General features: G+C 25.2%; 1 protein-coding gene and 1 long non-coding RNA gene across 5 annotated transcripts; one reads left to right on the top strand and one right to left on the bottom strand.

Annotated features, from left to right (window-relative positions):
- The first annotated feature begins 8,179 nt into the window (after window positions 1-8,179).
- On the top strand, window positions 8,180-12,778 carry LOC114128057 (probable protein phosphatase CG10417). Of its 2 annotated transcripts, XM_027992466.2 has the most exons (8): window positions 8,180-8,420; window positions 8,504-8,920; window positions 9,045-9,303; window positions 9,488-9,523; window positions 10,557-10,600; window positions 11,026-11,260; window positions 11,324-11,544; window positions 12,443-12,778. In XM_027992466.2, the coding sequence occupies exons 2-8, from the start codon at window positions 8,810-8,812 to the stop codon at window positions 12,632-12,634; spliced, it is 1,098 nt and encodes a 365-aa protein (XP_027848267.2). In that variant the 5' UTR covers window positions 8,180-8,420; window positions 8,504-8,809; the 3' UTR covers window positions 12,635-12,778. The 2 variants fall into 2 exon arrangements, with proteins under 2 accessions (XP_027848267.2, XP_027848268.2); XM_027992467.2 differs by lacking the exon at window positions 9,488-9,523 and having other exon boundaries at window positions 8,182-8,420.
- A 2,442-nt stretch (window positions 12,779-15,220) lies between these two features.
- Window positions 15,221-27,591, bottom strand: LOC126552797 (uncharacterized). Of its 3 annotated transcripts, XR_007606242.1 has the most exons (4): window positions 27,195-27,591; window positions 26,879-27,072; window positions 17,272-17,397; window positions 15,241-15,468 (listed from the first exon to the last, which is right to left on the bottom strand). It is a non-coding gene; the product is annotated as an uncharacterized LOC126552797 (long non-coding RNA). The 3 variants fall into 3 exon arrangements; XR_007606241.1 differs by having other exon boundaries at window positions 15,221-15,468; window positions 26,879-27,591; XR_007606243.1 differs by having other exon boundaries at window positions 15,223-15,900; window positions 26,879-27,591.
- Between the last annotated feature and the right edge of the window lie 264 nt (window positions 27,592-27,855).

Below are 27,855 nucleotides of genomic sequence, written 5' to 3'. Positions count from 1 at the left end.
TATTGTTGAATTTTTTGTGCTAAATAGGCATTACCATAAATTGTACCTAATAGTTAATGAATAGTACATTTCTAATACTTAACATAATATTTTATTCTGTTTTAATTGTGTATTTAACTTAAATATTATAGTAAATACTAAATTCACTTATTATTGAACTAAAATGTCAGAACATAATTTGTGTTCTCTGTGGATTTTCATGATGTTTTAATTTTTAAGTGAGTAATGAGTATAAATGTAAAATATTAGTATTAAATGTTCATAATTTGCTTAAAAATTAAAATATTGTTAAATTTTCAACAAAAGAATATTCTTAACTTTAAGATTGTAAATAGGTTACTATTCACATTAATATTTAAGTTAACACAAAAATAGAACTGTTGGATGTACATTTTGATATGCTGTGTAATCATCAACCGTCTTCCATAAAAAACTTAATAAAAGGAACTGTCTTTATTTATAATTAATTCATGGATTTTTTTTATGGGTAAACTATATGAGATCTCATCAAAATTGTAAATATTATATTAACCATGTAAACTATTATTATAATTTATTTTTCAATTTATTGCATTAAGACACACTTATAGCTAGTTTTAAAAAGAAACTTTTTTTTAAAAAACTAATAAATAATATTCTTTGATTTAATAATTGTGTTGTATCAATTAACTATAAAATAAATTTATAAAAAATGGTACCTATATAATATCATTAAGAATTATTAAAATGCTCTTAAAACTCCAAAACTATTAAAAATTTAAAATATATAAATTAAAAGTGAAAGTTTTCTACTCTGATAAATAAAACGGAGCTTGTACTTAAAAAGCATAAGCATTCCTAAAAAATAATCAATTTTATATTCAATTTTGATCTCTATGGGCTATGATATATTTAGTACAATACCTACTGCAATAACTAAATTAGTTTAGAACTATTCTGTTATATGCTCCTAAATATATTATATAATTAAGCACTATGACAGTTATATTTGTGTTTTTTAGCTATATTGAATAAATAAAAATTTAATTATTATGTAATAATTATAATAAATTAGGTATTAGGTATATATAGTCTATACCTACTAAGTGATTCTTTTATCAATCTGCAATCATTATTTCAAAATCTATTAATGTTTTTGAAATTTTTTTACATAATTACCAGTCAACATTTTTAAAATATTTTTTTTAAGTTTTTACTTTTTTAAATAACAAATTAACAACATATTTTTAATATTCATATTCTAAAGTAGAATATATTCTGAGTATTTCGATGCATAAAAATCGAGTAGTTTATGAGTTATTAGTATTAAAAGCTTAAATAAATGGAGTAGTAGACTAACATTATTCGAGGTAGGTACCTATCCCCGCACCTCATCACCTCATAATGTATTTATTTATGCATCAACCTACATAATAATAATACTTAAATATTTTTAAGTATACATGATATCTATGTGACTATGTACATAAAAAAAAATTATTTTTAGTGTCTCCTGAAAAATTATAAATTTGGACAAATCTTACTATTGCATTGGTTCATTTTTGTCTCGTGAAAATAAATTTTTTTGTACAATGTACCTAGCTGTCTTCTACAGTTCTACCAGTTGTATCTTAATTACAGTAGATATCTTGTAAGCATATTTTTGTATCATTTTGTACCTATATCTATCTAGGTATAACATTTTTTATATAGATACTATTTTTCAACTATTATCTTTCCCGTCCCAGTTTGTACCTACGTGCATATTGAATCAGAAATTGCAGTATAAACGTTCAATTTAATAAGATAAAAATTCTCCTAGCAAACTTTTTCGTTCATACATAATATAAGCTATAGGCATATAGCACTAAGTAGGTACGTCGAATCCGTATTGATATGAAAATATACATTTTTGTCACCAAAAGGGGCAAGTAATTTTGTCATCATCGAGTGACTTTCAAATAGTAAAATAATATAAAGCATTTGTTGAAACGATACGAAAACCCATCACCGATCATTGCATGCAGGGCCAGCGTGAGTTATAAAGACGCCCTCGGCTAACCGTAGTTATATAGGGCCCTTAGGTTAGGTCTATTTATTATAAAATATTATATATCTTTTATTATATATCTATAATAATAAAAAAGCGTAATACATTTTTGAAAAAATAACTAAAATATGAAATAGTTTATGTAAATACATGTATAGGTTTACGATGCAAGTCAAAATAAAATTAATTATTTTTTATATTTTCTAACATAGTGGAACCATTGTGGTTTCATATAACTAATTAAAAATAATTCAAATTCAATTTTTCTAGATTTTTTCAAACAAAACTGTCGATAATTATCGAACAAAATTATAGTAGCAGCTATTTCATTTTCAATAGAGAGACCTATGAAGTGATAGGAAAATCGAACAAGTCAGTGGTCATATAGTATAGATATGAGTATATTTTAACCAGTTTAATTTTGAGAAACTTTGTCCACTACTATTTATTGCCTAATATAACTATACTATACCGTTACTATATTTATAAATTATAATTGTTAATACTTAATATCCTCAACGTAACTTCTGAATTCAGAAACATATTATATACTTCAATCACCACTAGCTATATCACAGTCTATAACGTGCACTATTTAACAACGGTTTCTAAACTTACTTTCATTAAATATACACATTTAAATTTTATATCAATAAAAACAGTCATTTCGACAGCCCTGGGCAATTGGAGTCTCAGGTAATCTGCTGGGTGCTGGATCGCTTTATATATATATATAATATATAATATATACTCTCAAGCCAGCTTTAGACTCGCATGCTGTTAAAGGATGTCAAAACCATAGATTATATAATATGCATATTATCTATGATTAAATCCACCAACGCTGCATAATTATTGTAGGTAATGTAGGTAAGTACCTCTATTTTGAAACGGTCGTGGCAGCAACCGACGATTGAGAAGGGTCGCCGCTGCTGTCGCTTCCATCGTCGCGATCACTGTAAAAAGTCTCCTAGACTTTTACTTTTTTTTCTACGAGTATAGCTGTGTTTTTTTTTAAACATTTTTAAAAAATCGACGACACAACAACAACATGCAATATTATTTATTAAAATATTGCCGTCTCGCCAGACCGAGAAACGCTAACAAAAACACTATTTAGATATCTGCCATCGGCACGCGAGTTCGTTTATTAATATTATTGTTATTGTTTCGTTACCGCAGTTCACCTATCGTATAATATTTTTATCGTTACATTGCAGTTGTAAAGTAAAATAAAAAAAACAAAAAAAAAAAAAACCGAATAATAATTAGTGAATGAATAACGGAAACGGTAAAACATAATAAACGTTATTTCGACATATATATTCAATTTACGTATATTCCAGCCCGCTTACAATCGCGGTTGCGTTGCAGCGATTGCACTGATGCACGAGCCATGCTCGTTCAGCCGCGCACCGGTCGGTTTATATAGTTTTATCCGCATCGGGTTATTGCACCTTAAAATTGCCACGTGCGGTCACCGGGTCCGCGGTGAACGATCTCGCCGCATAGGCCTAAATCAAACACTATAAAGACTGTATACTGGCATTAACGATCTCGCCGATAAAAACGACAACGATGATGATGATGATGACGATGATTATTATTCATCGTAGGTAGGTACCTTCGCGTCATATGCAGGTGTGATACGCGCACGGAACGACGACGATGATGATATATTATTATTAGTAGTAGTAGTCGAAGCCGCAGAAGTAGTAATATTGTAAAGCGTTAGGATTGGGCGGGAGGTTAAATCCGGAAGGCCGGTCAAAATATATTTTTTTTTTTTTTTTTGAAACGACCGGGGCAGGACACGCCTGACTGTAGAAGACGTGACCGTGAAGCTGAGCCGAAACCTGCCGCAATATAACTATATAAAAAATATGTTTAATAGTAATTATTACTATATACATATTATATATATATATAGTTAAAAAGTCAAAAGTTGAACTATCGGTTAGATGTACTTAGTGGCATGTAGAATTTTTTTTTGTGTGTTGGTCCCAGAAATTGTTGTATCGTCAACACTTATATAAAAAGCATATTTAACTCTTTGTTTGTTATTTATATCATTAGCCATCATGCCTAGTAAAATAGTATACAAAGTGTATTACACTAAAATAACCTATACACTAACACAGTAACACTGTTATAGCATTATATAGATTGTACGGTAAGTTAAACGTAATCCATTGTTTTTAGTTATAAGTTTATTACCTCAAACTCGTATCACTAAACTACATCATAGCATCTGTCCATCATGTACACAGACACAAAAAAAAACAAAAAAAAAAAAAAAAAAACACACATCATTGTAAAATCAATACATTCATCACTTCGTTCAGAATCTAAAAAAAAACAGATATGTCTATGCATCGACAATTATAAAATATGCATTTAAATCACTTAAATGTGCATTAAAAATAAATTACTCGCTCATATTAAACTAAAAAATTTACATTTTTTCTTTTAATATTTTATTTTAGATTCTGAACGAAGTGAAGAATGTATTGATTTTACAATGATGTGTGTTTTTTTTTTTTTGTTTTTTTTTGTGTCTGTGTACAGCATAACTAGTCGAAATAATGCTCTAATTCAAACTATGGGGGTGGTTTCCGATGTAAAAGTGAATATCCTTGGTGCATTATAGAGGTAAAAAGTTAACATTTTCCAACAGTTTTCAAAAAGATCGAGAAAAACAAAAAAAAAAATGACGGAAAAACGGCAATTTTTACGCAAAACCAGTTTTCGACCAAATCGATTTTTTTTTATGGTTGTAATTCAAAAACTAATCAATGAAAATACTTGAAATTTTCACCAAATTTTAATGTCAGTGGTATCCGTATATAGTTAAATTTTCAAAAAATTTTGACTTTTTTTGAGTTATTTATAGACCACTGAAATTTTCAATTTTTCTAAGTATTTTTTTTTTAAATAACGATATAAATTTTTTGGCTGACCAGAAAATCTTGAAAATTTAATACAAGGTTTCTTATAAGTTATTCTTAAAGTGATAAAAAAAAATCCGAAATCGTTAGTCACAATTTTTTTTTATAAGTGCTTAAAGTTAGAATTTATACGAAATATGTCAAAATTGCGAAAATTTGCAAGTAATTTTGAAGTTGAAAAATCATAAAAATTTTTTCTTTTATAACTAAGTTTTGAAAATTTGGTGCAAGGTTCTCCATAAATTTTTCTTCAAATATCTGTAAAAAAAACTCTACCGGATTCAGACAAAAAATTTTTATGAGTGTTTGAAATTTAAATTTTTACAAAACCGCGTTAAATAACAGTTTAGCCTAGTTTAGCTAAACAATTTTTGATATTTGTTATTATTCAAAAATTATAAGTCGTAGATACTTGAAAATTTTACCAGTTATTAAGATTCGCGTTTTCTTTACGTGATTTAAATTTCAAAATATTTTGACTTTTTTTGAGCTATTTATAGACAACTGAAATTTTCAATTTTTCTGAAAATTGTTTTTTATGTGTCGATAAAATCTTTTTGGCCCTATCAAAATACTTGAAAATTTAATGCAAAGTTTCTCATAAGTTATTATTATAGTGATTAAAAAATTTAAAGAATACATAGGCACAATTTTTTTTTATTAGCATTTGAAGTTCAAATATTGACAAAAATTCGTCAAAACTATGAATATTTGCAAATTATTTTGTAGGTATATTTCATAAATATTTTTGTATAAGTAGCTAAGAGTTGAAAATGTAATACAAGGTTTTTCATAAGTTTAGCTTACAATTATTATAAAAGAACTTAAATTTTGTTGTATTCAGGCCATTAAAACATAAACCACCTTTTTCACCAACCACTAGAAATTATATCCTAGGCTGACAAATCATCTTCGTTCAAAATCGTTTTTCGTATACAATGATACCGATCATTGGATTCAAATTTAACACTCCTATAGGCTATAATATATAATAATGATTCATACGGCACCTAATGTACAGCAGAGCGGTACTCACTTGCCCGCTTTATTTTAATTGATTTTATTATTATAATTTATTCAATTTTCTATGTACTTATAAGTATAAAAAAAAAAACAATAATTCAGTTAATACAGATCTAATTTCATCTAACCTAGTCACTATAACCACTAAGATAAAAATTGGTATATTTAGAATATTTGAATATTTGAAATGTTTAATACTAATACATCTAAATATTTTTAACTGATAAAATATGTATCTATGCAAAATGTTTTTGTATTTTATCCTATATCATTTACATTTCCAAGTTTTTTCTGTTAAATTATGTATCTGCATATATGTATCATGTATGTAATATACAACTAAAAAAATTTTGTATAAAACACGAGTTGACTACGGCTGCTGCGGATAAACTGTAGTAGTATATAGTAGATACTATATAATATATAATATGTATATTGTATATGTAATCGACGATATCGTAGTACTACTGTCATTTTCTTAACTACGTTTTATTATAATTTGTATCGATATACGAATATATTATATATTTATATATATATATATATATAATCTATATGCATTTAATTATATTATTAGAATAGATATAAAAGCCCAATAATTTATACAACAATAAACTGAATAAACATAATATAGCATTATAGCAATGATAAAGTAGATGGATGTCATAGTTATAAATTTATAATATATAATATTATGGAGCAAAAATATTTGTAAATTTGTTATTAAAGTACTAATTAGTAATTAGTACATTTATATAAAAAAATAACCGAAATTTGCAATTTTATGCAAAATTAAACTTTCTTTAAATTAATCTTTATCTCTTGATTTGGATTTGTTGCTAGGATTTAGAAATACAATTTCACGAGAATCCAGTCGTTAATAATCACGCTAGGTTAGGTATAGTGGTGTAGTGTGTTTGTTGTATAAACGGGCATAAATCGCATAATAATCGCATATTTTTTTTCTATGAATTTCAATCGCGACGATAAATAGCTTGAAGTCGATAAGCAATATAGGTAGGTACATTACGAAATTTATGCCTAATAAAATCAAGTATTAAAGGCGACAAAAATGCATAGTATTGTAATAATTTATCACATAATAAAAGATGGCTTCTCAAGTGTTTCGTTCTGTCAAGGATAACTTGGGAAAATGTCATGGTATGAACTGTGGTCTACTGGTCTACAAACAATTTTTTACGCTGATTTTTTTTTTTTTTTTTTTTGTTTATAATGCTCAACAACCAAAACCAAATATGACATAATGTATTATTAGTAATAGACAATAGCAGGTATATGGGTAAATAATAAATATCGAATGTTGTAGTATAAAAAAATTTCATTTTTAAAATAAAAGAGTTTATAACAAACCAGTACCCTTTTATTCTTACATATCTATGGCAATTTAATAATTTATATTTTAATTTTTAAACCATACTGCAGACTTAATTCGTTTTACTGTGCATAGAATTTCATACCTACCTATATTAATTATAATATTATTATTCAAAGTTAAATAAATAATAGTATATATTTATAATTTTAGATAGTTAAGCTACCTTGGTACAATGGTACCTAATATAATATAAAATGCATGGGTTTCTTTGAATATTCTAAAGACTTTTCAGTTTTCAATAATTATATATTTTTTTAAATTTATTTCCATATAAAAATGTAATTGTATGTTAAAGATTTGTTTTTGTTTATACTTACCTATAACCTATGTATGCACATATTTTTCGGGAGAGGGCAGAGGGGGCGGTGGCAAAGTTTTCTAAAATATCGCAAACATGCGAATGCTAACGTAATAATAAATAATAATAACGTTCATAATAAAATGCATATAAAATAAATTATTATTATTATTATTAGAATTTGTCATATTTTACATAGAAGGCATCATTGCAAAAGTTACACAGCGGCTCAAAATTATATTTCTCCTTAAATTATTATTAAGTTTATCGACAAGTTATATTGAATTTTCAAAGTACCTAATAAAACCCTACGGTTGTCGGTAACCTATTATAAGTAATTATAACTATGTTTTATTAATTGTTTCTCCGAATGTTTGTGACGTGATAATAAGACGTAATGTAAAATGTGATAAACGCTCGTCCGATCAAACGATAAGCTTGATAATAATAATAATAATATTATCCATAACAAACATTTTATAATCTATTTACTAAAGATAATTTGACGCCAATAAAAAATGTAAAAAAGTATAATAATATGTCAAAATAAATCATTAAATTGTCATAATAAAATATTAAATTGTGTTATCGTAATATTTCGACAATACCAACAACAGCAGAACGAAACAACAACAAACAATATGCGGTATTACCTCATAATATTACTGTTATGAATATTGTACTGATCACAATACTCATTAATTGTACCCATGTAGTCACGAAAATGTAATGTTATAACCATACATTTATTTTAATAATTGCTATAATAATTTTTTAATCATAACACTACTATGCCAAAACAACATTAGGTCGATTGTTCCATATCTATCGCCTCCGTCTCCTGTGCCGACCGGTCACCATCCGCGCGTTCTAGTCGTCGGCGTCGCTCCGAAAGCCGCGCAGTCGCCTGCCGCCTCAATCGTGCTGACGGCTCGTCAATCAATACTCGCCGCAGCGCCACACACGTACGCCGCCCGCAAAACGTAGCGACGCTCGAAAGAAATATTTCCTGCGTATTGTTTTGCATCGTCGTCGTGGATTTGTGATCGAACCGCTAGAAAGGAGCTCCGCTTGAGACTCAAATATCAGCGGTACGAGATACGACTGCCGCCGCCATGGGTTCGTATCTGAATAAACCGAAAACCGACAAGGAATCGGAGGACATGGAAAACGACCTACTCATGTGTGGTGTCAGTTCGATGCAGGGCTGGCGCGAGAAACAAGAGGTGAGTACCTATCTATTTAGGACTGCTTTGAGGTTGGTCGAAAAGTCAGACGGCTGGTGAAATGGGTCTCGGATGCATACCTTTCATATTATATGCTCATTGTCATTTTATAATTGTTTTCCAGGACGCCCACGTCTGTTTGGTGGACTTTGATGATGACATGTCGCTTTTTGGAGTATTTGATGGACATGGTGGCGCTGAAGTAGCACAGTATGCCGTTGAGATGTTGCCATCACTAATTAAAAATGAACTATTCGAAAAAGGCGATTATGAAAAAGCATTAGTCAAAGCTTTCATGGATTTTGACGACAGTCTAATTGATACACCTGTATTGAAAAGGTTGAGAACTCTTCGATTGAAAAATGGCAAAACAGAAGAAAGTGGTAAGTTATTACTGTTATTATTGTTTATTGAATATGACTTGTGAATACAAACTATTAATTGATATTCACCACCAAAATCATTTAAAACAAAACAGCTTAATAATAAATTGCATTTTACTCTGATATGTTGTAAAACATTAAATACTTAATCATACAATGTATTGTATATTTTTTTTTAATTCAGGGGAGAAAATTGTAACATGGATTCTAAATTTTTTTGGTACGTTTATTTTGATCACAACACATTTATGATTCATAGTCATTAATCAACAAGTTTATCCGATAGGTACAATCTAAACCTGAGTGGCGGGGCTATAACAAACCAGTACCAAAAATATTTTATAAACTATAAAACTATTAATATTTTAATAAAGTAGAAATTTAAAATATTTATTAGACTTTTAACTTTTAAGAAAATTGTCATAAGCTTTTTTTAAAGAACAAATTGTCATAATTTCTTTATAGGTTTTTGAAACCTTAAGATTCTAGTTATATTTAAATAGAACATTAGTTATAATAAATTCTTCTTATAGGTTAATAAGTAGTTCAATAGCTAATGGTTAATTATAGTAGACAAGAAAATACACCATATGGCATATTTTAAAATTTTAAAAAATAGAGCTAAATTATATTTCCTCTTTTTTTTCTTAAAGGACTCAATAAAAATATAAATTTGTAATTGTGTTTTTGAAAATTATCGAGTAAATCAATACTTAGGTATTATGGAAGTTATTGACAATTTCAAAATAATTTTAAATTTTTTTTATAAAAATTTACTAACACATTTTATATTTGATTGATAATAATTTATTACTGCTCTTTTTTATTTTAGAGGAAAAGGGTACAATATTTTGTTCTATGTACCCTGTCAATGAGGTCTACACCCGCCTATATGGTTAATTAATTATAATTTATAATTATTTAACTGTTTGTTTTTTATTGGATTCAAATACACAAACAATAAGAAAATACATGATCCTTTGAACTATGATATTTTTATCTTATTTATTATACTTTGTTATAAAAAAAATTAATTGATCATTTTGAAAACTGAATCAAATTAAAATAAACATTTTCAAAAATTAATTTTAATACCAGGGTTGATGAATCTCTAAGTTAATAATTTGTCGTATATTGATCAATGATCATTTATAATACTCATTTTAAATAATTATTTGCTTAAATAGGTAGGTACTTATTATTTTATAATTTTAACTTTTATCAATGATGTTTATTATTTTTATTTCTTTTAGATAATGGCGATGTAGATGAAAAAAAACTTGTTGAAACGGAATTGGTAATATACTATAATATTTTTATTTTTTTGCGTTAATACAAGCAATATTATTTATGATCAAAATGTCAGATTTAACTAAGCATACACAGGATTTCACAAGCAAAACCATTAAATTTAAATTTTGTTTAAGATTTAAGAATGATTGGTTTCATTATGTAGGTAGGTACATAGTACATTAGTTGTAATTTGTATTATTCAACACCTAAACAAGCAATAATATTTAAAGTAGAATATTACAGTTTATATAATTATAAATGAAAAAATAATATTGTATGGTGGATGAGCTCTTATATTAACTACTGTAATTGCAGAAATCATTTATTTAGTCATAAATATTGTCAAGAAAGCCCATGTAAAAAAATAATATTCTATGTTAACGATGTTAATAACATTATAATAGTTATAATACAAATAAATACTTTTAGGCTGGAAAAGACAGTGGCTGTACAGCAGTTGTAGCTTTGTTAGTAAAAAATAAGCTTTATGTGGCTAATGCTGGGGATTCAAGATGTGTGGTGTCTATTGATGGAAAAGCCCATGCTATGTCAAAAGATCATAAACCTAGAGATAAATCCGAGTTAAAAAGGATTCTTGCTGCTGGTGGAAGAGTTTCAAGTGATGGACGAATCAACCATGGTCTTAATATGTCTCGAGCTTTAGGTGAAAATGTTTGTGTACTTTTATAGTTTATTAAAAATAGAAATAATTTTCAATTATTTTTAGGTGATCATATGTACAAGACAAATAGTTTATTTCCAAATACCAAGCAAATGATTACTGCTCTACCTGATGTACAAATCATTGACTTGAAACCAGAAAATGGTGATTTCATAGTTTTAGCATGTGATGGAATTTGGAATTCATTGTGCAGTCAGAAAGCGGTTGATTTTATATTAAATCGTATCCATTGTCCAGACATCAAATTATCATCAATATGCGAAGAAGTAATTCTTACATTACACTTAATTAATTAGATCAAATACAAAACGGACGATTAGTATTACATCACAAATGTTATAAATCTTTATCAAATGTCCCAATTGGATCCAAACAAATATTTTGTGCTGTATGAAAAGCATCAAGTTTTAGAAAATTTGAACAAAATTGTAGTTTAAATTTTCAGTTTACGCGATTTTTCATTTAACTAACTATGGACAGTGCATTAGTACACACAAACCTTAAGAATTAAACAATTCTGCTTAAACATCGTGTAAAATTTCAATTTAAGCATTATTATTACATTGTAATATTCTTTGTATGGATCCAACGGATCCATTGATAAGATTTGTACGTGTGATAAGAATGTGTATGACATAAGCACTAATCGTCCGTATTAAAATAGCCATGGCACTAATGTGCATACTGCAGATTTAAAGAACAACATTAGTTTCAAGTTTCTTGGTGACTGATTTCTATTGTATATACTTATCTGTACTTGTTATATATGTATCATGTATCTGTCCAATAATTTACTGTAATATGTTCCCCGGAGTTTTCATTTCATTTAGTTAATAGTTATTCAGATTCTTATTCATAATATTTATGTATTGCATAGCTACCTACAATAATTAAAAAATATATACATAAATTAATTTATCTTTTATGACAAGTTTAAATATTTTTCAAATTATATAAACATATTTTCTTAATTTTCATAATTTTTTTTTACCTTAATATTAATATTTCAATTTTATTTCCAATTGTCACAAGATCGTTTAGTTAACGTCTTAAAATATTTAGATATTATAAATTAGATTCTATTCTTTGTATAAGATTTAAGGTTAATTACCTAAAATACTTTTTTTTTTATGTCATAATAATAATAATAATTCTTCGTTTTAGTTGTTTGAAGTTTGTTTGGCTCCTGATACACCAAATGCTGGAGTTGGCTGTGATAATATGACTTGTATCATTGTGAAATTCAAACATCATCAAAAACGTTCACTCACGGATAGTACGGAAGATGAATCTGATCTCGTTATCGAATGTAAGAAACCTAAATTGGATGTGATAGCACCTGAATCTGTAGAATAATATTGAATTTCACCTATGACTTTTATGTGTTACAAACATATGTGACAAATTTAAATACTTTTTTTTCATAATTTGTTATAATATTAATGTAGACAAATTATATTGTATTTTTCATTATTAAAATTTCAAAAAATATTACATTTATATTAGAATTAATTGTATTTATTTAACTAAATTTACATTTAATTATACTTATATCATGAGGACGCTATTATACATTAATTGTTTCTGACACTAATATTACATATTTTCTATAAAATGTATTATGTTGTAGTACATTTGTAGAGATAACACTTGCAATTATTTACTAAGAGGTTATTATCTTTCGATTAGTTATTTGTTCTATTTTTACTTTTATACATACATAATCATTTTAAAAAGAGAAGTTGTAGTTGTTTCTTTTAAAGCATGTACTTGTTTGAGATAAAATATGGAGTGATCCACAGATATTAAAAAAAAAAAATTCTTATTTGAAAAATGTAATAATTGACAAATTTACTTTAGTATTAAAAATAAAAAAAAAAACTGAATCAATATAACATTTTCAGTTTACAGCGTTCTTTTGATCTGATTATTCATAAGATTTAATATTAAGTTATGTTTAAGTTTGATTAGTATTTCTTCCTTGATTTAAAATTAATTTATTATTAAGTTAATTGTATATTATATACAGGGTGATCTATTTCAAGTACTATATTAATGTTAAGGTTAAATGTCTTTTGCAACCATCATGGGTTTGATAAACTAATATAACAGTATTTACAAAATAAAATGATAGATAATTAAATAGTACTTAGTAAGTTTATAAATTAATTATTTATAATAGACCTTTTTTTACAGTAATGTAGTTACATAATTATTAAAGGATTTTGGCCATAAGTTTTATTTATCTGGTTGTTAGTATAACCCAGATCTGTTGAGTATTTTTTTTTCAAAGTATGACTTGCTGTCTTGAATTGATCCAATGTATTTTTTTTATTATAATTAGTTCATATAATATGGCATAGTAATATCTTACAAATATACAAACGCACACAATATGATATTATGCTTTATTAAATACACTATTTTTCATATACACATGTACATTTTTTTAGTATTTTATAACTAAACATATATATTTTGAAAATATTAAAAAACATTTAATTTTAAACATTATTGTTTCTGAAACAAAGGTTCTTTTTAAAAAATAAAATATACTTTATAATAAGAATATGTATGGTTTAAACCACTACAAGTTACAACATATGCATTAGAAATATTATTTATATTTAAATCGTAATTATACACTCATTTTTAATTGTATAGAAACATTAATAATATGTTTTAAGCCTTATAGCTAGATACCAGAATTTTATCCATTATACTGAGTGTATGCACTTATGAAGGGTTTGAAATGTGGGCAATTCAGACCAAGTGATTCTATTGACTAAATTTACTTTTGCATATAATGGCATATATGGAGGGTTGAGGCATATTTTTTCATTAGTGCATATAATATATATATATTTTACAATTTTAGTAAATGATCAAATTACTTGATTTAAAATTTTTTTTTAACAAATTTTTTTATAAAATGTATTATGATGTTTTTTTATATGTTTAAATATTTTGTTGATTGACTTAGGTTTTGAAAAGTCCAACACTCCTAATTTTGTTATATTTAATTATTTTTATTTGTTCTAATGTTTATAGTTGTTTAAAGTAATATAGATATGCATATTTAAGGATATTTTTCAATTTTGTGCATATAAAGCATATTTTGACCTTTTGCTTTGCAATATTTTTGGTATTTATAATTCTGATCTCTATAAAGAAAAACTAAATTAATTATTAAATTTGATATGATTTTCTGAAAATTATTCTTCTATAAACTTATAAACATCTATTAAATACAGTGCAAACTTCAAATTAAAGTATGGCAATTATTTTAATTTGAACACATTATGATTAATTATAAGGCTGGACTTAATTTATTTATTTTTAAACATCTTAAACAGTGATTTCCTAGCTAAAGATATGTTTCAATAACATACAAATCTAATAAACTTATTTTTATTAAGTATTTTTTGGCATTTAAGATAGTTTTTTTAATTTCAATTATTTTATATAACTGATTTCTATTAAAAGTTAAATTACCATGTTTTGTTTGTAAACAGTTTATATTAAATTGCACGATTAAAAAAAAAAAAATTATTTTCTTATTATATTAATAATATAGACAAACAATTTCCATTTTTTTTTTATAAATCCTTTTAACAAATAAATATTGATTAACTTTCATAAAAATAAAATTATAATAATGTTAATTTTATTGTTTTGTGTAAACATTTGATTTTTAAAAAAACATGTGTTTAAAATTAATTAAAATAATTATTATTTATTTGATAAAAATTACATGAATACAAATTGCTTTAACATTTTTTTAAGTATTCCTTATCATCAAATTATGAGCCCTATTAATGATTAATGTTATATTTATTATTATATTAGCATGGTTTGAAATTAAATTAAGAATAATAAACAAATATTATAGAAATATGTCAAATTTATTATTATTTCAACACATAGAATTTGTCAAATAATTAATTATAAGCTAAACATATCTCAGTAAATTATTAAATATCTTCATCATATGTTATTGTTAAATGTTATTACATTTTTGACATAGAAAATGTATAGACAATTTAAAAATATAGCTAAAATAAATTATATAATATTTCATTTATCTTTCCATTCTTTTTATTGTGTTTCACTAAATTTTCAATCAAATTTATCTCTTGTTCCCCAGCTTTGTATCTGCATGCTTTTCTTCATTTTATTTGTTTTAACCTCTGTAAAATATTTCTCTTTTTATCATAATCGTCCTCTTTTAGGTTGAAACTAAAATTTATTAATCCTGAACTTCAGATTCATTTTTTGATAGTTTATTACAACCACTATATAAATAAGTACATATTAGCTTGAACCATTTAATTAAATTTACTAAAACTGGTTTTCTAAAATGTGTTATTAATGATATTGCTATACTTTTTTAAAAAGCCGTTTTGTGAATATTTATAAAATAATTGAATAAATAAGATAAAAGAAGTAATGAAAACCAAAATAAATTGTTATTATAAAAAAATAGATTACTAATATTTATTAGAAACTATCTGACCGATCTGCTGTATATTATGTGTCCACTATAATACCATGTCATTAAATAAGACATGATCCTCCGAGTATACCACAATATTGCCAATATTGCTACGTGCTCTAATATCCTATAAATACAACACATTTGGGTATTAAAAATGTTAAGCCTAAAAAAAAATAAATAATAATAAGGAAGAAATTAAACATAATGAGTTACTGAGTTAAGATAAGACATGGTGCCATCCACGTCCATGTAGGTTAATATTATAAGAGCAATACTACTATAATAGGCCAATAATTAGAGAGCGGATCAATAGATTTTTACATATTTTTATTGGTCTTATGCAAATTTACGAGGATTAAAAATGTGAAAGATTTATCCACTACAGAGTTCATAGGAAATTAATTTATACTACATGAATCATGTACCTAGGTATAATATAAAAAATAATATACATACAAGTAAGTAATTATCATATAATATTAAATAAGTAGTTATAACTTTGACTGTTTTGATCATTTTTTTTGTTTTTTTTTTTTTTGTCTATTTGAATTTATTCAGTTATACATATGTCAAATACCTAGATTCATTTTAATGTTATTTTTTAGTTTTAATTATAATATATTTTTTTTTAATTTAAGTTTTAAATGTCTCATTTGTCTCAATTGTGTACAATGTTTATGTATCATGTGTATAAAACATTTTAAAGTAAATGTTTATCATCCATATAGTTATGAGTGTTGTGACTTATAAATTATATCCTGATTTGGGTAGTGTTATACTATTATTTACAAATTATGTAAATATAAATAGTAAACTAGATTTATTATCATTTACTAACATTAACAAATGTATTATTTAATTAAAATTATAATAATATTCCAATCAGTTAATAAAAATATGAAACTTAGACTTAAATATGTTATAGGAATATTATAATAAAGAAAGAAAAAATTACAAAAATTTAAAATTGAACTAACGTGTACATAATAGTTATTTGATAGTAACTATAATAATAAATTTAAAAAAAAATTAATTAATTAATTAAAATTTAAAATAATTTTTAAGTTTAACATTTTTCAAAATTAGTTGAATATATAAAAGTTTGTTAAACATCATTGGTCAAAATATTAAGGAAAGTATATAATGTACCTTGTACCTATAGAATATGGAAACATATTATATATTTATTATTTATATATATGGTAACATTTCAATTATCTACAATTACTCATTTATTTTTATTTTTAATTATAATAAAATTATAAAATAGTTTGATGAACAATTGTTACTATACATAAATTTTAACAAATAATCATAAAAAATATTTGTAGAATTACTTTCTCTTTCTATATCTACCCATAACATTTTTTCCTTAATTAAAACACTTAAAATGATATAAGGTTTTTTATAAGTTGTTAAAAAATATTGTTGTGCTCCATATTTAATTATAATAATTATTTTATGAAATTATGTATTTATATTCAATAGTAGGTACTTATTGGGTTATCTGGCAAAGTTTGTTGTCGTGAGGTGATTGGAGAAATATATCTTTCATTGTGTAAACTGTCAACTATTTCTTAAAAATCATCGTCAGCACCACTGTCAATTTTTAACTCATCACCTAAAAAATAATTATTAATACTTATGTTAGTTAATTTTTATTTAATAAATATATTATCTGTGGCATAGCTGGGGGTGGTAACGGATTAAAACTCCCTCAAAATGTCTCGTATTTAGTAAAACATATACCTAGTAATCGTATATTTATTTATTTACCTATTTATTTGTAATAAAAATGTAATCCCCCCTTCCCCAAAAATATTTTTCTGGCTATGCCACTACATATTATTAAAATTCTTATTCATTAACTCATGTCTAAGTCACTGGAATTAACTCGTTTAATATTTTCAATAGAATCAGTTTCTCGGATTTTTCTTATAGCTTCTGAATATTCGTTTTCAGGAATACCAGGAATAAATTCACATTCAAGACTATTACTATCTTCATAAATTCATCATCATCTTCGTCATACTTATCTTTAGAAATTTTATAAAAGTTATATTTAGCATTTACTATACATAATAAATATTTATAAAATAACATAATAACATAATCGTGAAGTTATACAGTTTTTCTCCTTTAGCCGCTTTTATTTCGAGTATCATTTCGAAAATCGAAAAATGACTTGTTTAAAGTACCAGATCAAGAACATTATCTTTCAGAAAATATAGGTACTACACTTGTACTTTTGAGCACGTTTAGGGGGAGAAAAAGTGTTTACAGAATAAAAAATAAATAAACATCACTGTAAAACCAATACATTCCTCGCTCCGCTCAGAATCTAAAAGTAGTTAAAATGGTGAAATTATGATATATAAGTAGATATAACAAAATACAAGTTATTAATACTTACATCCATTATTCTCCTCCCATGTGTCATAACCTAATTGGTAAGGACATTAAAACCTATAGTATACAATGTGACTATTAATTTACAAGCATTGTAAGGCTAGGTATTTATTCCTATATTAAATATAAAAAATATAAGACTTTGTAATTTCAATTAATTATTTTGAACTATTATTTTTTACAAGTAAAATTTTAATGTAGTTTATATCTGTAGTTCTTAAAAACATTTAATATTTATACCCTATTGTATTGTCAAATTATATACATTTCTAATAGTGATTCATCAAAACACCTACTTCTAAATGTAAGAACTATAAAAATCAAAATGTTCATAATACAATTATGTTTTGTAGACGTATAACAATACAATATCGATTTTGGAATTATTATAAGTTTTTGTATGGGTCTGATTATCGTGCTTTATAGGTACCTATTTATACCCTGTATATTATATTATTTAATATACAGGGTATAACTCGTCTATTTGACATATACCTACAACCTACTAATCTACCATTAAGAACATAACATTAGATAAAATTATTATTAAAAACATTTTTACTATACATAATTTAAAAGGTAATACTTTTTATTAACCCAATTGTATTTAACATATTTTTATTTTAATACATTAAAAGTAACTTAACTAACGGAGCTGAACGTAAATATTTAAAACAATATTATAGTAATGTTGATATCTATTAGTTAAGTACACCAACAATAGATGATAATAAATAATTATTATTATAACTTGATGGATAAAATAGATAGGTAATTTAAGTTCATTAAATCAGGTTTCCTACTTAATGATTCCATTCATTTATCTATGCGGAAATGTTAAATATTTATTTATGTGCAATGTCGCATAAAAAAAAAAATAAATAAATAAATATATTTGCAACAATCTAAAAATCTTAGTTTTCAAACAACATAATATTATTTATATTATTATTATTTTATTAACGCATTGATCATTGGATAATAATACTAAAAATAATAATATCAAGATTAAAGAATAATATTATCGTTGTCGTTCTTGATGCACGGCAAAAACACGAACAAAATTGATAATTCCACAAATTAAATGTTAAATTTAAGAAAAAATGACATTAATAAAAAGCAAAATTAAATTTTTTTAAATGTTCTATTCCTAAAGCAGATTTACTGCCCTTATTGCTACTGTTAATGGTCAACTAAATGAAAACAATTTCGTTATTCGGGCTCACTAGTTTGCCAATGGTTTTTCTTGATTTTTTTGAAAACTCTTGGAAAATGTTTACTTTTGACCTCTATAATGCACCAAGAATATTCACTTTGCCATCGGAAATCACCTCCGAAGTTTGAAATGGAAGCATTAATTCGAATAATTATGCTGTACACACACAAAAAAAAAACAAGCAAAAAAAACCACACATCATTGTAAAATCAATAGGTACATTCATGTGCGTAGTTGATAAATGATAATATATCAACGAAATTCGGAAAATTATCATTGGCTGGATTTCGAAAAAGTATGGCATTATTAAAAAATTTATGTTGGTTTTAAATTTTCAAAGTCCATTAAGGATACAAGAATATTTTGAAAATTTAATCATGTATGTACTCGTAAAACGCCAATATAAACATTTGGTGAAAATTTCAAATATTCACATTGATTCGTTTTAGAGTTACAACTATATAAAAAAGTCAATTTTATCGAAAACTGATTTTACATACATATATATATAACGTTATATTATATTTCATACTATAATAAAGAGTGTCAAAAATACCTTCCCATTTTTTATTTTGAAGGGACTACCGATGACCTATTAACAGGAGCTGTAGAACTTAAAAATTGGAATTTGGCTTATCATAAATTTTGTTTCAAAGTTATGGACATCTATGATAATTTATATGATAAGGATTATTGCACTGTAATCAGCCTCAATGATTTAAAGAAATATTATCCACGGGAAACGACTTATGAGGATTTTTGGTCTAAAAACGTGTCTACTAAATCCCATATAAATTTGATATAATAAATCTCAATAAACTTAAAAATTGGGATTTGGCTTTAAATTCAGAGAATAAAACAAACCAAACAAGTAGGTATTTGAGTAAACAAGGTAAGTCAATTTGTTAGTGAACATGCTTGTGAATATAAAAGAAGCTCACAGAAAGGAATTTAGAGGCGTGTAATAATAATAACTATTATAATATTTATAATCTTATAAAATAATAAATTTAAATAAATAATAAAATACATCACTTAAATGGGCTTCGAGTATTTTTTTGGTAGTCATCGAGTTACGCATTCTACGATTGGCTTACATCTTTTCAAAGTATTAAAGGTAAGCCCCTACTCAATTACAATCCTCATTACAATATGGTATATTTAAAAGACGACAGTAAATATTATTATCAGATAAAAATTTACAAGGTTCAAATTAAATTTAAAAATTAATTTATAGTTTTTGATAGATAAACCAAAAAAGTGATAATAAATATTTTTATGAAGTAAATAATTTTTCAAAATTAAATGCTTATAACGTTTTATACGTATATATATATATAATTATATATACAAATTAGTTAATTATAATATAAACAATAATTAATACGTCTATTATATTTTTATTTCAATTTCAAAATGTTTGATTTCTTTTAACAATAATTTATAATAAATAAATATTATTTATATTATTTATATTTATTATAAATAAATAAATAATGTTTATAAAATTTAAGTCTTAAATTTAATACCGGTAATTTCGGATTTTTATGATTTTCTTTAATTTTTATTTTTTTAGTTAAAACATCAACAACAAAACCTATGAGCTTAACTTATAACTTATTATTTTCTTAACTTCGTCTTTGGCAATAACGCATATTTAAATGTGCAAAACATTAATTATTGTACGTATGATAAGACTTTCGTACTAAAAATCCAGCTGATTGGTTGTACCATCTTCCGGGACATTACAACATGTCTACCGTCCAAGCAGTTTTCATGATGTATTTTTTAAACATCTTTACATTAATATATATATATATATATTGTAGTTAACATATTCATATTATTCATCTAAAACTATACATTCTTTTTTTTTTTTTTATTGATCAATTTTTAAGCCTGGAAACTATGGCTATTAGCTATTAGTATGTTTTTACCATGTGGGAAGGTATACGGTTGGTTAAGACACGTGTGTGCGTGGCAAGGTTTTTACCACTACAATTCCCAGGTGGTCACCCATCCGGTAACTAGTGGCAGAGGCCGGTACTTGTTCTCAATCACGTTGTGTAATTATAACCGCAAGCACTGCGCTACGCCAAGCCATGTGTGTAAGTATGTACTCGCATTCGTTGGCTGTATAACATGGTATTAATCGATATTATTCAAATTTATATTCGTCATACAAGCTTGCAGGATGCCATGTCTTCCAATGGTCTTACACATACAAACTAAAAAATATTGGATTTTCAGATTGTTTCAAATATATGCCAAACACATCTACACTTGACAATGTAAACTTAGAGAACATTGATCATTCCACAGGTTCAAAACATTTTCAATTGAATAATAAATCATGTATACAGTCAAATTTATAATATTATTATTTATTAAAATTGTTAACTGACCAATATATAAACAAATTACAATTTTTTTTTTACCAATATGTTCATAAAGATAAATTATCCGTACGTGTAAATGTATTATGTATACACATCGTACATAAGTTTAGTGTACTTATATAACAATTTATCATTGCCTTTTTATGGTTATTATTATTTTTTTTTTTTGCCAATATAAAAGACCTTCATACTTAGTACAGATACATTTTTGTATTTATAAGTTATTGTTTAAATTAAAATTTAATAATAAAATAATATATTATTTTATATTAAGTATATCATTATTATTAAATTATATTATTTATATATAATAATTATAATCTATTGAGTTTATTGATGTATTAACTACTACTACCTAATAACTTAGTGTTTTTTTTTATTTTATACATAAAGTCGAACTTATGTATTAGTAACCGTGTAGTATTAAATCAAGACTTAAAATTTATAAACATTAATAATATTATAAGTAAATATAAAAACTAATAAAAATAAAATAAATTAGGCTTTTATACATTTAAAATAACAATACAAATGTACATCAAATTGCTATGGTAAAAATTATGTCTGTAATATGTAGCTAACTAATGATTTTATGACAAGTGTGATATTAACTTCTAAAAGCCTTAATTTATAGTTTTAAAATAAAATAAAAATATAGATTTAATTAAACTTTTATTCTTATTATTTCTTTTATTTAGGAGGCTGGTTTTGTCATTTGAATTTTTTGGTTTATGTTTTTATATTTTTAATTTATATAATTTACTATTATTATTATTGCTATTATTCTGGTTGTTTTTTGTACCTATTGGCTTGTTAATATTTCAATGTTATGTAATTGTTGAGCTATAATTATTAGTACAAGCTAAATATAAAAAGAAAAATAATAAAAACATTTAAATATAGTTATTTACTACTTGTATATGATTTCACATCTTGTTAAAGAATTACCAATTTTAGATTCTGGGACTTAGACCTTTGACGAAATACAAAAAAATATAAACAATAGTTGATATTATGAATAGAGGATACTATATTACCTATACATAGTATTGTGCATATCAGTGGCGTTCTCGGGACTTTTCAATGGGAAGGGATTTGAAAATTTACTAAAATACTTGAGTGGGGGAGTTCTGTCCCCCTCACACCCCCTGTAATCTTAATGCTTAGTGTAATAAATTAAATATTAGTTATAACAATTATAAATGCCTATAAATAGCATTTAAATAAGCGAAATATTTTGAAAATTAAATCATGTAAAGAAAATGCCAATATAAATAACTGATGGAATTTTTAAGTATCTACGACTTATACTTTTTGAAAAATAACAAATATTTAAAATCGTTTGAGATTAAATCGTTATCATTGCGGGATTTCGAAAAAAATTCAAAATTCAAACACTCATAAAAATTTTTCTATAAAGATGATTCGAGTTTTCTCTATAGCTATTTGAAGAAAAATTTATGGACAACTTAGTATTGAATTTTTTAACCTTAGAAATGAGGTATTTGTGCATTCCCAACTTCCCAAGTGTGATTTTTGACATTTTATATCTTTGCTTTGGCACACAGAATCGAAAAGCGCCACGTTACGCCCTGGTTACCTGGAAACATTGAATCATTTATACGTTTTTGGCTGTATTACCCTATACAATTTATTATACACAAATTATATATGATAGCAAGGACAGCAAAGACATAAAATGTGGTACTTCATTGCAGACTCGTATGCAGTATGATTCTTATAGTTTTGTTTTTAAAATAATTTAGGTACCTATACATAGTCCTGTTTATGATTGAAAAGTTTAATTTTTACTCCCAGTATAATAGGTAAAAATATTTAAAAAAATAAAAAAGAATTTATCGTAATTTAGATTTACAAAATAAAATCCATAAATATTAAATATTTTCAAGTAGTTACAAATTACAATTTTTTTTTTTATAGTGGTACTAAAAGAAAGGACTAGAATCAGACTTCATTAATGAATTAAAAAAAAAACATGGAAAGATGAGGTTCTTGATGAAATGGAAAAACTCAGAGGAAACTGATTTAGTGAATTCAGAAGAAGTGTATAAAAGAAGTCCTCAAGAAGCAATAACATTTTTCAAAGAAAGAATCTGTTTTTCATAATGGACGTAATGATTAATATCGTACTACACACTTTATATTTTTTATTCAGAGAGGATGTCGTAACCGCATGAGCTGTGACCCATCTTACACAGTACACACATATACGACATAGCAAATTTTCGTTCACCAGTTTCAAAAGTATGCTGTTAGTTTTGATATTAGAGTGAATTGACCTATTATATAATTTAAAGGTAAGATTATTTTAGGACCCCCCTCGCCAAAAAAAAAAAAAAATTGTTGAAAATCTACTGCTGGCAATATAAAATATTATAATATTAGGTAAGGTATAATATTATATTATTTATAATCTATTATAAAAATAATATATACTTATAAACAACTATTCTATAGAGTATAGACTATTCATTCCAAGTATCACAGTTTTTAGTCTACGATTAAAAATGAATAAACTGAGCAATAAACTTGGTACTTTAAATTTTTACAGAAAATGATGAATTACTTTGAGATATTACCTATTTATCCTATTCACATTGTTTTACAGTACGGTCAAAAGTTAATAACAAAATACTTATATATTATTTAACCAATTTAATTATTTACAAATATATTATTATTTATTATTAACCATAATAATTTAATACTGACAATAATATGATAAATGCAATGTTTTCGTAAAAAACTAAATCAATCTACCGTTATTATTAATTATTACAATTTAATAGTAAAAAATATTTTAAAAGCTAGAACAAAAAAAGTGGGCAAGTGAGTACCGCTCTGCTGTACATTAGGTGCCGTATGGATCATTATTATATATTATAGGAGTGTTAAATTTGAATCCAATGATAGTTATCATTGTATACGAAAAACGATTCTGAACGAAGATGATTTGTCAGCCTAGGATATAATTTCTAGTGGTTGGTGAAAAAGGTGGTTTAAAAAAACCAGCTTATATTAAAAAATATTTTGAAAATTAAATCACGTAAAGAAAACGAGAATCTTAATAACTGGTAAAATTTTCAAGTATCTACGACTTATACTTTTTGAATAATAACAAATATTTAAAATCGTTTGAGGATAAATCGTTATCGTTACGCTATTTCGTTAAAATTTAAAATTCAAACGCACTTAAAATTGTTCCTATAATGATGCTTCGAGTTTTCTCTATAGATACTTGAAGGTAAACTTATGGAAAACTTAGTGTTGTATTTTTAATCCTTAGTTATAAACACAAAAAATTTTATGATTTTTCAACTTCAAATAATTTGCAAATATTCATGCTTTTGACGAATTTTTGTAAATATTTGAACTTCAAATGCTAATAAAAAAAAATTGTGCCTATGTATTCTTATAATTTTTTAATCACTATAAGAATAACATATGAGGAACTTTGTATTAAATTTTCAAGTATTTTGATAGGGCCAAAAAAATTTTATCGACCCTTCAAAAAAAAATTTTCAGAAAAATTGAAAATTTCAGTTGTCTATAAATAGCTCAAAAAAACTCAAAATATTTTGAAAATTAAATCAAGTAAATAAAATGCCAATCTAAATAACTGGTAAAATTTTCAAGTATCTACGACTTATACTTTTTTAATTATAACAAATATCAAAAATCGTTTGAGGCTAAACCGTTATTTAACGCGGTTTTGTAAAAATTTAAATTTCAAACACTCATAAAAATTTTTTGTCTGAATCCGGTAGAGTTTTTTTTACAGATATTTGAAGAAAAATGTATGGAGAACCTTGTACCAAATTTTCAAAACTTAGTTATAAAAGAAAAAAAATTTTATGATTTTTCAACTTCAAAATTACTTGCAAATTTTCGCGTTTTCGACAGATTTCGTAAAAATTTGAACTATAAACTCTTATAAAAAAAAATTGTGACTAACGATTTTTAATTTTTTTTAGCTACAATAAAAACAACTCATAAGGAACCTTGTATTAAATTTTCAAAACTTTTTGGTCATCCAAAAATTTTTTATCGACACTTTAAAAAAAATTTCTCAAAAAAATCGAAAATTTCAGTGGTCTATAAATAACTCAAAAAAAGTCAAAATTTTTGAAAATTTAATTATATACAGATACCACTGACATTAACATTTGGTGAAAATTTCAAGTATTTTCAGTGATTAGTTTTTGAATTACAACCATAAAAAAAAATCGATTTGGTCGAAAATTGGTTTTGCGTAAAAATTGCCGTTTTTCCGTCATTTTTTTTTTGTTTTTCTCGATTTTTTTGAAAACTGTTGGAAAATGTTAACTTTTTACCTCTATAATGCACCAAGGATATTCACTTTTATTTCGGAAACCACCCCCATAGTTTGAAATTAGAGCATTATTTCGACTAGTTATGCTGTACACAGACACAAAAACAAAAAGAAAAAAAAAAAAAAACACACACCATTGTAAAATCAATACATTCATCACTTCGTTCAGAATCTAAAACATCGTGAAATACATTAACAGGTGGTCTTTTGCTCCGAAACGTTTTTCGTTTACAATAATTTTTATCGTCAAATTATTCAAAATTGTCAAAAAAGGACAGTGGTGTCATGACCTGTTTATCTAATAATAAAAAATAAATAAATATAAATGCATAGGTATCACTTTCATCAGCTATGATTATTATTATTACTTAATAACTACTGTTATTTATTTATTGTATTACCTAATACCTATAATAAGGTATTGAATTTTTAGAAAAACAACTTTCGAAAATCTGTGAAAATATTTATTATTATTATTATTATTGTTCGTTTATAAATCAAGCAAATTATACCTATTGTACACACGCCGATAACATATTTAAATTATAAATTAATTATTTATAAATTGAGAAACCTTTATAATGTTATAATATTACATTGGCTAAACGGTACAGCGGCACTTACAACATTTGATAACTCGTGGATTTTTTTTCGGTGTGCGATCTATGAAAATCGATCAATACGAATATAATACAAAAATAATAAATATTATTATTAATCTTACCTATAGTCTTCTCTTGTTCTAAATTCTAAAACTTTTATTGCAATTCCGTTCCATATTTTTCGTCGTTTCTGTAAGCTATATTTTCACCGTTTTTTTCTTATCCACTACCACAACTCACAAGGCACAAGTGTTGTTTGTTATTACTTATTAGTATAGTATTGTCAACTTTTCAAATTGAATATACAATATTTTCTCTATATAAATCATCGAGAGTTATATTATTACATTATTACGGTAGGTAACTGTATGTTTTCAATTTTTGAACTTTTAAAATCGATGTACATGATAATATGTCACATTAAACTTTTTGACTTACACAAGTGCGCTGTCTGCAGAATGTAGATACACAGGATACACTGATACACTGAAGACTGAACGTCTGGTCTGAACACTGAACTATAATATTGTGTTATTGATCGTGTCGTGAAATAATTACATATCTGAAATCTATTTGTACCCAATCGGTAGATTAAGATAAAGTGTAATCTCATATCGGAATTTCGCGTGAATTTTTATTTTTATAATAAATTTTCCCGTTTTTATTCGTACGGCATATTTCAAACGACTTTATCTCCCATATAATATACGATTTTTAATGTTAGTAAGTATAAATATGTAATACTTACATATTATCATATTATCATTGTATCGCTACACTCTAAAAATTTAAAAACTATAGGTACCTACCTATATCATGAAATATAATAAGTTATGTACAAGTACAAACATATAAAATAAACGTATACCATGTATTGTACATTATAATACATATGTATTATAAATACAACGCAATCTCATAAATTAAAAAAAAAAATATTAACTATACACAAGTTACTTAGTTACGACGTTATTGCTTAGCAATTTAGCATTAGAATTTATTTTTCTCGGGTAGATCGGGACATAGGGTAATCTGGTAATCACCAATTAACAGTTAATAACATTAATTATAAGTAATAATTATACGAAGTTTAGTTAGG

Source organism: Aphis gossypii, chromosome X (genome assembly GCF_020184175.1).
Source record: "Aphis gossypii isolate Hap1 chromosome X, ASM2018417v2, whole genome shotgun sequence".
NCBI classification, from domain to species: Eukaryota; Metazoa; Arthropoda; class Insecta; order Hemiptera; family Aphididae; genus Aphis; species Aphis gossypii.
This window is presented reverse-complemented; position numbering and strand designations above follow the sequence as displayed.